Genomic DNA, 15,709 nt, shown 5'->3' with positions numbered 1-15,709 from the left:
GTCTGACACTGGGGTGGAGGTATTGGCAAATATAACTGTTCCCCTTCCCCTCTCAGCTGAAGAAATAAAAGATCGAAGAACCCGGAATCACGACCGTCGTAACACGCGACCACGCAGCCTGCAACGATGGCGGCAGCTGCCATGCCGAGATAATGGCGCGAGCGAAGAAACCGGAGGGCGGTGCGCGTGCGTAATAGTGACTACGCAAATAATAACAATAATGGGCTACGCATATAATAATGGGCTACGCAAATAAAGTGACTACTGATTTTCAGGTATTGCAAGTTTTATTGAAATCAAGAGCAACAACTGACCGGCACACCGCGTTGTCATATCTTGATTTCGCCAGCCAAGAGGGGAAGGGGAACAGTTACCATCTTTGCCTACGCCTCCGCCCTGTTGTCAGACTAAACGCCGCGCGCAACAGCCGCGTCACATCAAGGAGGAGCTTTGCACCGATCCTCACTTTCTTGCATGCGTAATCATGCGAACGACAATTAAAATTTGTAGTCGGATATCTCGGAGCACTGACACGCCTGAAGAATTCTTCCAACTGATACCGTGTAGAAACGCGACTGCCTCTAACTTTTTTCTACAGACATACCCACTTACTGCAGTACACAAAAAGTTAATTATTCAATTTTAGGTAATTCAGCTGCTGACAGCGATACTTATAATCTCACTTTCTGTCCCTTTGGCCACATAACTTATTTGCACAGGTGGTCTTCACGTATCCCCTAGTGCCTAATTTTAATAAAACCATAAATCTTAATTTTGAACACCCGGTATGTATACTAATAAAAAAGCGTAATTAACCTCGTCATAATTTGGTTCAGTGTTCGTATAAATTATTGTCGCGCTTGGAGAACCTGGACGGTGCTCTATCAGGCATAGCTCATTGTGCGCTGACGTAACACGCAATAAATAATAGCGAAAGTTAGCGGCAAAAGTTTCACAGGTGAAATTGTGCAAAAGGCAAAAGTTTCACAGGAGACCTTAGGTGAAATTGTGCAGTCAAGTCATGCGATAAATAATTTCATAGACCTACATTATATAGTGATTTGGCAATACATCAAAGTTCATTTCGCAGATAAGGCATTTCATGCTTTATCTATACTGTTCTACAGGCACATAGGCAAGCTTCTTTTTCCTTTATTTGTTGTTTTTACAGCGAAGCTGTATATGGCTAGCCCATTCGTGCGTCCGTCCGTCTGGCGGTCGCCTGTACGCCGAAAGCTCCTCTGTCGCAACCACATGCGCATGCGCGAAAAAAGAGAGAAAGAGAGGCGCGCGATTAGCCAACACCACCTAGATAGCACAAGGCCTGTTTACTCCGATTCATGACGTCACGCTACCTGGTCCGAAATTTCCATTGACAAGACTGGCGTGATGACCGCGGTGACGTCAAAATCACTGTTGCCTACTCGGGAACATCCCCAATAGATTTTATGGCAGTCGGGCCAGGTAACATGACGTTATGGATCAGGGTGAAAAGGCCTTGTGCTATCTAGGTGGTGTTGGATTAGCTGCGCCAGTAGTGACGTCATTTCTCTCCGTGGCAGCCGAGCACGCGCGCAGAAGTTCCTATCCGGCTCCGAAATGGGTAGGCCACGCGTCATACGTACTCCCGAGTAGCAGGCAGCTTTAGATCAGCAACGCCGCGAGTAGAACGAGGAACGAGCTTGTCTACGCCGTGCGGATGCTGCAGCCCGGGCACAAGAACAGGCTCGTGCAGTCGAGCGCAAGCAGAAACTGCGTACGAGGATCCGGCAGCCTATCGAGCCGTCGTTTAATGAACCGTCGGGATTAACCCAGTGTTAAACACCGCAGACGCGCGTTTCCGCTTCGCTGGTTAACCATCTATACGGAGTGCTTCGGCGGTGATTTTTTAATATGTTATAGGGCTTTACATGGAAACATCATTTCCCGCCTCCACGGCCCCGTAAGGATCTGGGCCCGCATTCACAAGTTCTTACGCTAGAATTATTCGTAAGGAAAAATTCCAATCAATCCTGATGCTGGACAAGTTATTAGCGAAGGCGGTCAATGGGAAAAAGCACTTACAAAGGAAAAACTTTGCGAATTCGGCCCCTCGTTACGCGTGGCTGAATACTTTGGACCCTTGTAAAGCGTTCTCGTAAGCCTAGCGTATCACCATAATATGTGAACGAGAACCAGCTTCAATAGAATGAAAAATGTTATTGGTCCCTCTTTAAAGGGAACGGGGCAATGGGATAGAGGGTGGGGTGAGGAAATACTTGAAGTAGGTCTCCTTTGTCTTCTCAGCCCACTCTAGGATGGCCTCCTGAACGTCGGGCGCCGAGCTGCGCAAGGCAGCCTCCCACTGCACCTCACTAGATATTAATTGTTTGGGAAAAGGGAGAAGGGGGTGCTTAGGGCACCACCACATGAGGTTTAAGTCTGCTCTGGGAGAGACGCAGAATTTACAAAAGGGAGAAAGGTATATGGAGGGATGAATGCGGTGGAGGAGGTGAGTGGAGGGAAAGGTGCGAGTCTGCAGCTGTCGCCACATAACTTCGGACTTGCGCGGGCATTTGCGCATGAGCGGCGGAAAGGTTAAACAGTCGAATTGGTATTGTGTGCAGATGTCATGGTAGGTAATAAGCCGCTCTCGCGCTGTAAACGGCGCCTCCTCCGTAGCGAGGTCCGGCACATCCGATGATTGCGCCCGGACTGCAAATTCTTGGGCACTGGCATGAGCCGCCTCCTTACCGGCAAGGCCTGCATGCGCGGGAGTCCAGATTAATGCTACAGTTTGATGGAAAGGATGGGTCAAAAGGAGGGAAACGGCTGGCTTAGAGACCCTGCTCGCTTCGAAGTTATGTATGGCTGTTTTGGAGTCGCTAACCATAGTTGATGAATTTGGGATTGTGAGGGCCAGGGCTATGGCCGCCTCCTCCGCGTCCTCCGAGGAACAGCCAGGAATGGAGGGGGCCGCAGCGACTTGGCCTTGAGGGTTGATGACTGATATTGCATACTGATTTATGTTTCCATATTCGGCGACATCAACATAGAGCACATCTTTTGAAGAGGAGAAATGTTTTTGGAGAGCCTTTGCTCGTTGCCTCCTGTGCCGTGTGTGGTGCACAGGGTGCATGTTTTTTGGGAGTGGGGGTATGTAGAGGTTCTCGTGTAAATGATTTGGAATGATGTATTTAGGCTTGATGATGGGTGCCGGAGTGATAGAAAGTGTTTGTAAAATGTGTCTATCTGTTGCGGTGTTAGAAAGTCTGCTATACTGGGATGTGAAATTGGATTCTGTGAGTTCTTTAAGTGTATTGAAGGCGCCACTAAACATGAACCTTACAGTGGAGGTCCGTATGGGGACCCTCAGAGCAAATTTATATATCTTGCATATAAGAGTGTCGAGCTGATCTGATCGTGATTTTAAAAAATGTAGACAGGGTGTTGTGAATTTAATCTTACTGATAACGAATGCCTGCACCAAGTGGAGCAGTTCGGCCTCCTTTAGTCCGCCATGTTTATTGGAGATGCACCTTAGAAGGCGCAGGGTGTGATCAACTGTGGTGTGGAATGTATGTACGGTATATAGGTTGAGCCGGTTGCTTGAATATGTAAACCAAGCACCCGGAGTCTGTCCACTCTAGTAAGATGGATGTGGTTTAGGTTGACCTGCATATTAGATGTGTTTTTCGGCCCCGCTGTGGGATGGCAGGAGAAGTAGCTCGGATTTTTTAGGGGAGCATGTGAGATTCATAGCCCATGCATAAGCCGCGACCGTGTTGGCTGCGGCCTGCAGTGTCTTGAATCTCTCCATCGGAGCTGCCAGTCGTCCAAAGCGTGATGTCGTCGGCGTAGAGCGAAAACTTGAGATCAGGAATAGGTCACAATTCTCGCGCCATCGGCATCATAGAGAGATTAAAAAAGGGGGAGAGCACTGAGTCTTGGGGCGTGCCTTCGCTGCCCAAAGCGTACGAGGGGGATTGCTCTGTGCCTATATGTATGGTTGTGGTGCGGTTGGCTGAGAATCTACTCATGCAGTAATAGGTCTTTCCGCCAACCCCAATGAGATGAAGCTCTCGGAGGATGGAGAAGTGTGAAACGTTATTAAAGACGTCGTGGAGGTCCAGACTCAGAATTGCTTGCGTATTTTATTTATTGATACTGCGGTCTTGTTTCCAGGACCTTAGCAGGGTGCATATAAAGTGAAAAACATCCAAGTACAATATACAGCGATACATAACATAGGTCACTCGCGATGTACAAATGCAAGCAGTTACTGAATAACACACAGTAAATCACTCGCTACATAAACATAGGTGCGACTCAAATAATGGCAATGAGCACTGAGTTACAACGTCATCAGTAAGATTATTCCATTCAACAATAGTATCTAGACTTTTATGCCAAGATGTCAAGATGCCAAGATGTCATGCTTCATTCGAAGCATGATATCTTGGCAAGAGAGATTTTCGAAAAGCCACTATTTCTCATGGATAAAGATTGTTGTGTTCCACGTATTTACTGAGTCGGTTGAAGAGGACATGTTCAAATGTTTTACCGAGACAAGAGGTTAATGACATAGGCCTGAGATTAGAAGCGCTCAATGGTCTGTTTCGCTTTTGGATGAAAATTACCCTGGCATCTTCACACCAACTACGGAGGGTGCCAGTGTCAAAGCAGTGATTGACGCACGCCGTGATGGCTGTGACGGAGTTGTCGTCTAGATTTCGGAGTAGTTTGCAGTTAATAAAGTCGGGGCCTGTTGCTTACATTGTACGCACGGTGGCTAGGGCATGGCGAACATCTGCTTCCGTGATAGCGGCGCTTAGTAGCTCGTTGGGTTCCTCAGTGTACTTTGGAATGTTATAGTGCTGAGTGGGAGGTAGGTGTTTATGGCCGGGGTCATCGAAGAGTCCATTGAGATTGTTTTTGTGGGCATGTAACAGTTTGTTTATGCTGTGGTTGTAGTGTGTGCGCAACGTGGTAGGGTCTAATAAGTGTCGCAAGAGTTGCCGTGTGCGCTTGTTGTCGAGGTTGCCATGCATGTTTTCACATACCTGGTCCCACTTCTGGCACGCCAGTTGTGTGGCGTACTCTTGGATTTGGAGGTCTCATTTGGCAATTCTGAGTCCTGAATTATGGCCTTCTGTTGCGCCGTCGCCTCTTCCACCGTTTGAGAAGAGATTGCTTGGCTTCCCAGATATGTAGAAGCTTGGCATCAACCGTAGTGAGGGTGGTTTCGAGGGGCAGAGTGGCAGTGTGCGTCTGAGTGAAGTTGCTGAGCCCATTCTGAGATCTCTTTGATGTTTGTGGGAGCTGATATCTGACGGACCTCTCAAAATTTGTCCCAAGTGGTAAGGCTCAGGCGTTTGGGTGCAATGGGTTTGTGTTTGAAATTTAGTGTGGTGGCACTGGTGTAGTAGTCGCTACCTAGGTTAACTTGTGAGTTGTGCCACGTGACGTGTTGAATTCTGTTTCTAAGGATAAGATCGGGAGAGGTGTCCTTGGCTACGCTGTTGTCTAGCCTAGTTGGTGCATCGATGTCCTTATGTAATGTGAGCCTGTGGTCATCACATTTACTAACGCAAGTTGTACCCGTGGCTCCCACGCCTTGAACACGACATCTATTTTTGGTCGTACTAACACATTCAAACAGTTTTTTTTACGTACAATAGAGCTTTGGAATTCTATACCCGGTAACATTCGTTGACTATTACTAATAGATTTTATAGCTACCACTGGTGAGCACCTCGCCAACATATAAAACACTTCTTTGTACTCATTCATCTTTTTGTGTATGAGTGTGTTTTTAATGTATAATCTATAATCTATAGTATTGTGTATTGTTCCCACTCCTGCTATAGCCCTATATTAGGCTGCAGTGTATGTAAATAAATAAATAAATAAATAAATAAATAAATGTGGATCCATACGGCTCCGCCCTTGGCAGTAGAAACAGAGTGGCCCCACAACTGGTTGGGTGCGTTGAAATCGCTAAGAATTAAGAGGGAATGGTGGGTGGCAGCGTCAGTGACTTGTGCAAAGAGGGAGTCAAAGCGGTGACATGTGTATTGGGGACGACTATAGATATTGAGAATGTAAAGATCACGCGCGTTATTTTTGCGAGGAATAATTTGTAGTAAATCATGCTCTATATCGACGCTGTCGAATTAGGAGTGATTGGCGGTGAGGTGTTTTGTGCATAAGAATTGCCGCGTCGGGCCGGGAGGCTTTATTGGTCTGATAGACATTATAGTCTGGGAAGCTGATTGGTCCGTGAGTTTCCTGAAGCGCAATGGAAGCTGGGAAATTAGAAGAGGAGGCGAGAAACTGTTGGAGGAGTGCTTTATTTTTTTTTTCGGAACGCCCTGCATGCAGTTCCACTGCCACACTTGAAACTCAGAGAGAGTCGGGTAATTGGCTATTGTTCAGAGGAAACGTTAGCACGGGTGCTCCTATCTAAATACATGTAAGAGGAGAATTCGTTTTTCTCGGCAGCCACTGCACCAAATTTGACAAGGTTTGTTGCATTCAAAAGAAAAACTTAAATATTGTGACTGTTCGGTCCGAATTTTTTATTTAGGCCGTCAGTTTTTTATTAAAAAGTGGCAAAAATCGCGAATTTTCAGGAAACGAAACTATCAAGTTTACAGCTCTGCCTTTCGGCAATGAGAAATGATATCACAATTCCGTGCATTGCATCTAGCAGTACATCTAAAGCGGACGAAATTGATATATTACACATGAATCTAAAAAATTTAGTAATATGGAAATACAGCTTATGCAGAACCGTTCTACACAACTTAAGGAATTCACGTAAGATATAAATTGACAAATTGAATTTGTCCGCTTTGAATGATATAATGGATGCCGCTTACAGAACCGCAATATCTGTTCTTGATGCAGAGCTATTAATTTGTAAACTTCGTGCTTCTATTTTTTTTTTCGAACTTTCGAATATTTGAAAATTATTTTAACAAAATTCAGGCCCAAATAGAAATTCCGCTTCCAGCAGTCACTAGAATATACCTTTCTCTCCCATATGCAACAAATTTCATTAAAATCAGTCGAGGGATTATCTCAGAAAAGCGTTTCGCGGATCTGGTAGAGAAGCGGATGCGGAAGGTGCAGCTACGTTAGAATGTTTCGCAATGACTCCAGCTATCATATCAAGCCTCCCAGAATTTGCCTAACACATACCGGGACACTCTAGACTTTTACAGACTAGGGCGCTTGCAATATCACCCTCCTCCCAAATCCTTCTCCCGGAATGAAGCCGTATCCCTGAGACGGCTTCAAACCAACTCATATCCGAACCTCCTCCTTCTCAACAAGCTCTCCCCAACCTTATATCCCACCACCTGCCCAGGGTGCGGTGCACCACCGACGACGTTCCACGTCACGATTGAGTGCCAGAAATCACCTAAGGATATCTCACTTCTACAATCCCCCCAACCAACATATGCGCAGTAGGAGGCGATCCTCCGTCGCTCCGAGCCTCAGGTCTGGCTGGCCCTGATACGACGAGCACGAGCGGTAGCGACAGCCATTGGGGCCCTGGACTGAGGGCCCCAACCACATAAATCATTCCACTTTATAATAAAGTTTCTTCTCTCTCTCTCTCTCTCCAGCTATCAAAATTGTAGTTTGTTGGATATGTGCTTATACAAAGTCAAAAAATTTGTCGACTTTTTCATTCTTGGCTGTGTAATCTGTATTGATTTTTTCAACTGCGTTGAGTATATTATGGAATTTAGTCTCCAAAGCGGTTAGCCTGTCGTTATAATTTAAGATTGTTTCGTCCAGGGCCTCCCCTGATCGCGGAGTGCTCGGAGTTTAACGTTTGCTGGGGGGAGCTGAAGCGGCTCACGTTCAGTGGAGAAGCTAATGTCCATGGGACGATGTGAAGAGGGTTCAGGTAGGGCTGATGGATGATGTATTGAATGGATGAAATTATAGGGAGGGGTTTGAGTCGTTGAAGTGGAGTGGTGACGAGATTGGAGTTCTAGTTTAAGTCTTTTAATTTCGGCTTTTAGAATTGAATTTTCTTTAAGTAGGAGGGATTCAGTATTAGCAGTCTGATTTGAGGAGTAGCTAGAAGAGGCTACCTTAGCCCAGCTTACCTGGGGTGGGTTACGCGAAGACATGGCGAGAGGAAGGCTCGGTGATAGGGCTGGTCAGGCGACATCTTGGGTTGCGGAGCGAGCACCGTGGTCCTTGCATTTGCTGCGAGTTCTTCGCTGACTTGAGTCGTGAGTGTGGTCGAGACTGGGAGTTTGGTTGGTGGGTGAAGTGTCTTGTTTGTGCCTGGGATATGTAGGGTGCGGCTTAAACCTTTGCTTGCACAGCGGGGAGCCGGTTTGATAGTTTCCGTTGAAAACAACACAAATGGGGTCAGATTTGTAGTTCATAGGTGCGTCCTTCATTCCGCACAGACTGTGTCGGTGGCATTGGTGCATACGTCCTGGCGATGACCAGCCTCACGGCATCAGATGCAGGCGTCTACCTTCTGCCTGAATGGGCGGCACCGAAGTGCACAGCCGTCGTAGTTGACGTAGAAAGGGATGATTTTGCCTTGGAATATGGATGGTTTCAGTATTGCCCAGGCGTCGTGCACCACCAATAGTCAGTGTTGCATTGCATCTGCGGAGGGTTGGAGCGATGTCATCTGCTGTGGTACAGATCGGCACGATCCATGTCTGCTGTGCCGATTAGAACGGTATTGGCCTCGAGCTCCACCACTGGAAAAGCTGGCGCCACCGTCGGCGTGACGTGCTAGGAGGGATCACGTGGACATAGCGGCCGCGTCGGCTGCTTCGGGAGCGCCGAAGCGAGCTGAAAACGAGAGTTTAAATTCCCTCGTACGCTGCAGTCCTCATTTAGTGGCGAGATTTCCCCGCTTCGAGTGTCTCCTTTACAACGCTTGAAAGCACTACAGTAGGTAGTGGCTGCCTTTGAAGGCGCGCAACATGGTAGGCTACTGCTCGGTGCAGCAGTGCCGGACGTACGTAACGGAGGCCGATGTCAGCCTTCTTCACACGTAGGCGCAGGACAAGAAGCCGCGTGAAGCTTTGCTCGTGAACCATAAAACCGGCAAACAGACATCGGCTACAACTCGATTATCCAGCAAGCACAGACGCGAGGAAGATTTCTGCTACGGCGCCGTGTCTGTGATGTTCAGAAAACGCGCACTGAGACGCTCGCCCGAGTCCGTTGCCCGAGTAATGTCACGAAGGTTTGGTCTATGAACTTGTCGATGCTATAGATACTGGCAAGTTCAGTGGAGTGGAAAGGGAGCGGTAAGAAGCACATTAAAAAGAAAGCATGGCATATGGTCATGTTTGTGTTATGAATTAGTGCACTGGATTACAAAAAAGGAGCAGCGGGAAATCGCACGCTGAGAACACCGATAAGCATACAGTGTGACGCAACTCTAGAAATAATATTGAAAGGTAAAAGAATTTAGAAGAAAAAAAAAGATTGAATCGTCGCGACGGCACATCACAGTCCTCGTAGGCGCCGAAGTCTCTACAATGAAATTATTTTTTGAACAGCTCTGATAGCGCCCACGCAACAATGGTTGCTTGTATACTGTCAAATGCTCATATTCTGCGGCCTAAAGCTCATGGCACAGTGCGAAAACGGGCACGCGGCGAAAGCGAAACAGTGCGCGGACAAGCATGCAGACGCGCAGTCGGTCGCTGCGAATCTGTGCGATCGCTGCATTGAGGCTTCATTCTATTACGCTCCATTTAGTTATACAAACACTATAAGAACATATTTCACGTAGTTTGCTCTCAGCGTTTACCTACCTTTCACGCAAGAAGCCGGTTCAGGAGACTCCATCGCGGCGACCGCGCGCAGTGGCGTTCACTGTACGTATTCGGTAAAGAGATAGCGTCTGTAAACGATTGTGCTCTTTCAGTTTTCCCAAGATTATTTAGACAGTAAAAAGCTTCTCTCGTTTCGAAAGTACTTACAGAAATGTCCGGAAGAGCTCGCGCGTGGTGTTTTCAGTGAGCGCTGACAGCGAAACCTATGAGGAGCGCGCCACGTGATCCCTCATACTACGCCAGCGAGCCGCTTCCGATAGATGGCGACTCCGTAACTCCTGGCCGCCAATAGTTGATGTTGACACGAATTAGGCCAGAACTGCTGCGGTCGGATATAAGGAGCCCCGCGGCTTTGAGAATGATTTGTCTGATGATGCATGGATGGATCGCAGCACAGTTGAGGCGCCTGCGAACTCTTAGGTTGATTTTATGATCACTGCGCAGCAGCAGCGGGGGCTGCTATTGATTGCGTCTTCCGAGACACTGCAGGGTTTGCTGGAGGCGAAGGATGTTGACGCTGTGTTGAGAGGCTATCGTGGATCCCGCGCCAGTTGCGCGCGCCGCCGACGCCAGCGGCGTCGCGCTCCGTTCCTGCGCTCATGCCAGGCGGAGTTACGCCTATAGCAGCGAGACGGCCAGCCGAGAGCCCTAAAAAGAGCTGCGGCTCGCGTAAGGGACGTTGGAGTTGCCAAAAAAACCTTCAAGAAGTGCCGATAACACTCACATAAGATAAGTCAGAAAATCTGGGCGTTTGGGGTCATCGGGTAGACACAAAGAGAAAGAATGCAGGAGCCGAGGTAACATGCGACCACTCGCACCGAGATGCTGCGACGTTCCTCCTTCAATAAAAGAATGTTCCGCGCTTGTAGGAGTGCTTTTATCTTTGCATATCGTTACGCATTTTCGGGGCACCTTTTCTAAAGAAATAACCTTCGGCCTATGCAGTCCTTGCCTTCTCAGTACTATGTGCATAATAGTAGATGTCGATATGCCGTCATGCAGTTCCTTAAAATTTTCCTAATTTTATTTTGTGAAATACATCTTTAGGAAGCTAACAAACACGGATCCTAGACGCCTGCATTCTGTGGTTTTGTAGAGCGTGTCTCATTTTTGTACAGCGTAAGGTAACGGCGCGACGTAACAGCGTGCAGCTTTGAAATAACGCCAAATATCAATTGTTCAGCATCGCTGTTGCCAAGTGCTATACATTTCTGCACAATCCACTATACCAGTTGCCTCTGTTCACGCGCAGGCTGTTCTGTCACAAAACAAGAGCGGCAACTACACCGAGGAGCTCCACCGGCAGCTGGAGAGCCGCCTGCTCTCTTTCCTCGACCGCAGGGCCATCGACAGCGACACGCTAGCCGCTCTGCTGGCCGCGTATACGCTGCTCATCCTCACCGGCGCCACGGGCAATGGGCTGGTCTGCCTGGCAGTGGCGCGGCGCCCAAAGATGCGCACGGCGCGCAACTTGCTGATTGTGAACCTGGCGGCCGCCGACCTACTGCTCTGCCTGTTCACCATGCCCTTCTCGCTGGTGGAGATCGCACTCAAGTTCTGGCCCCTGGGCGGCACCACGTGCAAGCTGGTGGCCGGTTTGCAGGCCACCAGCGTCTTCGTTTCGACGCTCAGCATCACGGCCATCGCCATCGACCGCTACCTCGTGATCGTCTACCCGACCAAGCAGCACTGGTGCTTCTCGGCGCTGGTAGGCATGCCACTCATCTGGGTGCTGGCGCTGCTGCTGTCCGTGCCCATGTTCGTGTACCGTGTGCTCCACCACATCGAGCTACCAGACCCCGCGCGGGGCACAGTGGTGCACCTCGAGTACTGCGTCGAGCACTGGCCTATCGAGGAGGGCCGCTTCTACTACTCCATCTTCTCAATCGTGTTCCAGTACTTCCTGCCCATCACCACCGTGACCGTGGCCTACGCGAGTATCTGCCGCCGCCTCCGGGTGCGGCTCGTTGCCAAGGCGGGCCCGTTGAACCAGAGCGAGCCTCGCCAGCAGCACGACAAGCGGCGCATGCAGCGCACCAACGTGCTCCTGGTGGCCATCGCCGCCATCTTCGCGGCCAGCTGGCTGCCCCTGCACATCCTCAACCTGGTCGCAGACTCGACGCCCAGCCTCACGGAAGACTCTCGCCTGTACCGTGTCTACTTCGCCTGTTGCCACATGGCCGGCATGAGCTCGGCCTGTTCGAACCCGCTGCTCTATGGATGGCTCAACGACAACTTCCGACGCGAGTTCCGGCGCATCCTGTCCACATGCTGCCCGCGGCTGCGCACCCGACGCGCGTCCACAACTGGGCCGCCGTCCGAGAGCCGACCGCTTACGGGACAGGCGCTCGTGCTGTTTCGCCGCCAACCGCGGCCGCACACCCAGGACACCTGCGTGGAAGCCGCTCCGCCGCGACCGGCCGGGGACCAGTACGAGACGCTCGTCGTCCTGAGCCAGCCGTAGGCGCTGGGCCGCGCCCGCGGGTGCTGCGGCAAACACGGAGCGCGCCGTCGGTCACTTTCTCGTACAAAAATTTACAAAAACCAAGTCTTGAGACCGCCTTGAAGATTTTTGGTATGGCTAGCTGTAAAGGTTGTGTGCGCTTGGACTTTTCAAAGCACACTCGATGCTATCAAGTGAGCTATGTCGGTGCGTTATCGTCTCAACTACGCCCCTCGTTTCAGTAGCAACGCCACACTTTAGGCTGTGCCGTCGTGTTTCCGTCGTGTATCCTGCACGTTCAGCCACCCACTCAGTGGTTATGGCCGTACTTGCAAATCGTCGTGGTGAGTGATTGTGCATGATGCTGAATGTGCTATAGCCAGGAAACATTTCGGAAGCCAAAGGTGCTCTTTCGGGAAAAGAATACTTTGGGACCGGCCCCGTGGCAGCCATGACTGCTAATTAGCATCTTGTGGGTGCCAGATGGAAGGTCACACATAACAGCGACACTTGGTTTTAACGTGGCGCGTTGGAGCATCGCCTTTCTTTGTTTTTACGAAATTCCGCCTTTCAGATAGACATAAGGTGGAGTTGGTCATTTTTAATGATATGCTCAGACTGTTTTTTGGTACTTAATTTTTGGGAAGTAAACATCATTGCTCCAGCTCAACGGCGTCGTAAGTGTTAATGCTCTTTGTAAGTGCCACTTCTTCCCTTCTCTCACTTTAAGTTAACTGTACGCCGGGTATGATAACGCCTCCTGTACCGCTGCAATTTCAAAGAAAGTAAACTGTTCTCTAACTCCAAAACTATTTTCCATCTATGAGTAATTAATTACAAGACAGTAGGAACAGCACACAAAAAATTGCGTAGCTGGTATCAAAGTGTCTTGGGAAATAAAGGGCCTGGGTATCACTGTTGTAGAGGCTTGCACCTGGAGTATGAAGGTAGTTGATAACATGGTAACGTCCTGTAAAGTACTTCGATATTGTAACGGAGCGACAAAATTGCGATGCTCATAAAGAAAAAAATATAGGAAATGGTACATATCGCAATGCATTGATCGTATTCATTAGGGTGGAGCGTTAAGCATTTTTTTTTTCTCTTTTCTTTTTGACAATAACAGCAAAGGGCTTCCAGCGCATTCGCCTTGGTTACTTTATGAAGGAAAATCAACCAGACAGGCGCATCTTTCCGACATTCCGACACACAGCCCCAGCTATTTTGTCCAGTTCGATTCGTATCTGTTCTTGGTATTTAAATGGGTAGACGACGAACCATTTGTGAGCGCTTCTTTGTTTAAACAAGAACAAATTAAATACGCCATGTGTGAAAGAAACCCTCTGTTGCACCCTTCCTCAATTTTTGACTGAATTTGTGCAGCTTTGACGAAAATACAGCATATTATTCTGCTATGTCAACAATGCTGTAGTTGTGCTTTTAATTCTCTAATGCCGAAATCCATGGTTACACTTGGAGGAGCAACCACCTCAATCCACATCCGAGCACTCCGATTTTTCCCACCTAAACGTTACGATGGAAAAGAAACAGCCACGCGCCGGATCGACGCGAAGTTGGTACCCGTGGATGTTTTCAGGAATAGTATAAAATTTTCGCAAAGCCGGTGTTTTTGTGGTTATCGGTGTTTTAGTGTAATTTCAGTGCGTCTGCTGCCGTCGTCTGCAGTGCTGAAAACACTAAGCCATGCACCGGCACAAACGTAGCCATCCAGACAAGAAAAAAGGAAATAGAGCAGCATCCCGATGTTCGCACGACGCGCCGAAGCCGTCAGCCGTCCTCAGCAGGAGGAAGTGACGGAACTCACCTTTGAGTCCACGCGCCGAGAGCGGATTGCAAGAATGAACCTCAACGTTAAGAAACAAGTAGAAATAGCATGATGTGAATCAATGCAGTCGAGACACGAAAATTCGTATTCCAATAACAATACTGACAAACAGGTTACGCATGTGATGGTTCTTAGTAAAGCGATTGCCCTTTGTCGACTTCCGTTGGTGCCTTCGTTTGCGCTTCAAATATCACAAATACCTACAAACTAGCTCAGCTCTCCCCCCTTATGCGGTTCTAAACAACAATCGGAACACACGAATAAGCAGAAGATTAACCAGAGAAATACGGAATGATTCGCTTCGATCCGGATGAAAATGAACAAAAAACTCAGTGCTCTTGTACTCAGTGAAGAAGGATCACCAGCGAAGCTGTGTATGTGGGCCCCTTAATGGCGAACAGCACCTCCGCCGCGGGTCGGCCGGGCATTGCACTATCTTCGCGATTGGCCCACGTATAAAGAATGCTTAACGTGTGCATCACCTCCGCCGCAGACCAGCCCGGCACTGCGCGATCTTCGGGATTTTTTTCTGCACGCGTACACGATAGTGGGGAAGTAGACCTTAAGAGGAAGCTTTAGCTCGGGTGCTCCTATCTAAATACATGTAAAAGGAGAATTCGTTTTTCTCGGCAACCACTGCACCAAATTTGACGGTGTTTATTGCATTTAAAAGAAAAACTTAATATCTAGTGACTGTTAGTTTCTAATTTTCGATTTATGTCGTAAATTATTTATTAAAAATTGGCAAAAATGGCAAACTTTCAGAAAACGAAACTATCAAGTTTACAACTCCGTAACTCAGCAAGAAAAACGATATCGCAATTCTGTCAATTGTATCTGATAGCACATCTAAAGTGGACAAATTTGATATGTTACGCATGGATACCGAAAAATTTAGTAATACGGGAACACAGCTTTTGCAGAACCCTTGTACACATCGTAATAAATTCACGTAATATATAAATTGACATAAAAAATTTGTCCGCTTTCAATGGTCTAATCAATGCCGTTTACAAAATCGCGATACTGTTCTTGATGCAGAGCTATGAATTTATAAACTTCGTGCTTCTATTTTTTTCAAACTTCCAGAATTTTGAAAATCATTTTCATAAAATTCAGTCCCTAAAGCGAAAATATGTTGCTAACAATCACTAGAACTTAACGTTCCCTCTCAAACGCAACAAATTTCATTAAAATCGGTCCAGGGGTTATCTCAGAAAAAGGTTTGTGCGTTTTACATGTATTTCAATAGGCCGCGTCGGAGTTGAACCCGAGCTAACCCGGGATGGATGGATGGATGGATGGATGGATGGATGGATGGATGGATGGATGGATGGATGGATGTAATTTAGTGCCGCACTGGCACTAAATTTGAGGTGCTGCTGTGGTAGAATTCGTCTGGCTGACTGTGGAACCACCGTCGGACTGCTGTCTTGGCTTCGTCTTTGCACGTGAATCGCTGTCCTGCCAAGAACTTCTTCAGTGGACCGAAACCGTGTAAATCACTAGGGCCGAGTTCCAGACTGTATGGTGTGTGGTCCGTATTCTTCCAGTGAAATAACCGGAGCTTGTCGGCGGTTCTGATTGCCGCATGTGGCCTCG

The 15,709-nt window shown here is 48.2% G+C and overlaps 1 protein-coding gene across 2 annotated transcripts in view; it reads left to right on the top strand.

The window, feature by feature from the left end:
* The window catches only part of LOC142565794 (neuropeptide F receptor-like), a 717,880-nt gene extending 704,209 nt beyond the window's left edge, over positions 1-13,671 (top strand). For both annotated transcript variants that reach the window (XM_075676329.1, XM_075676328.1), the window contains exon 4: positions 11,071-13,671. In XM_075676329.1, coding sequence (XP_075532444.1) covers positions 11,071-12,282 — 1,212 coding nt within the window. In that variant the 3' untranslated portion in view covers positions 12,283-13,671. The remainder of the gene's footprint in view (positions 1-11,070) is intronic.
* The last annotated feature ends 2,038 nt before the right edge of the window (positions 13,672-15,709 follow it).

This window comes from Dermacentor variabilis, unplaced genomic scaffold, assembly GCF_050947875.1.
Source record: "Dermacentor variabilis isolate Ectoservices unplaced genomic scaffold, ASM5094787v1 scaffold_12, whole genome shotgun sequence".
NCBI classification, from domain to species: domain Eukaryota; kingdom Metazoa; phylum Arthropoda; class Arachnida; order Ixodida; family Ixodidae; genus Dermacentor; species Dermacentor variabilis.
The sequence above is the reverse complement of the archived record's forward strand: the minus strand, read 5'-3'. Positions and strand labels throughout refer to the sequence as shown.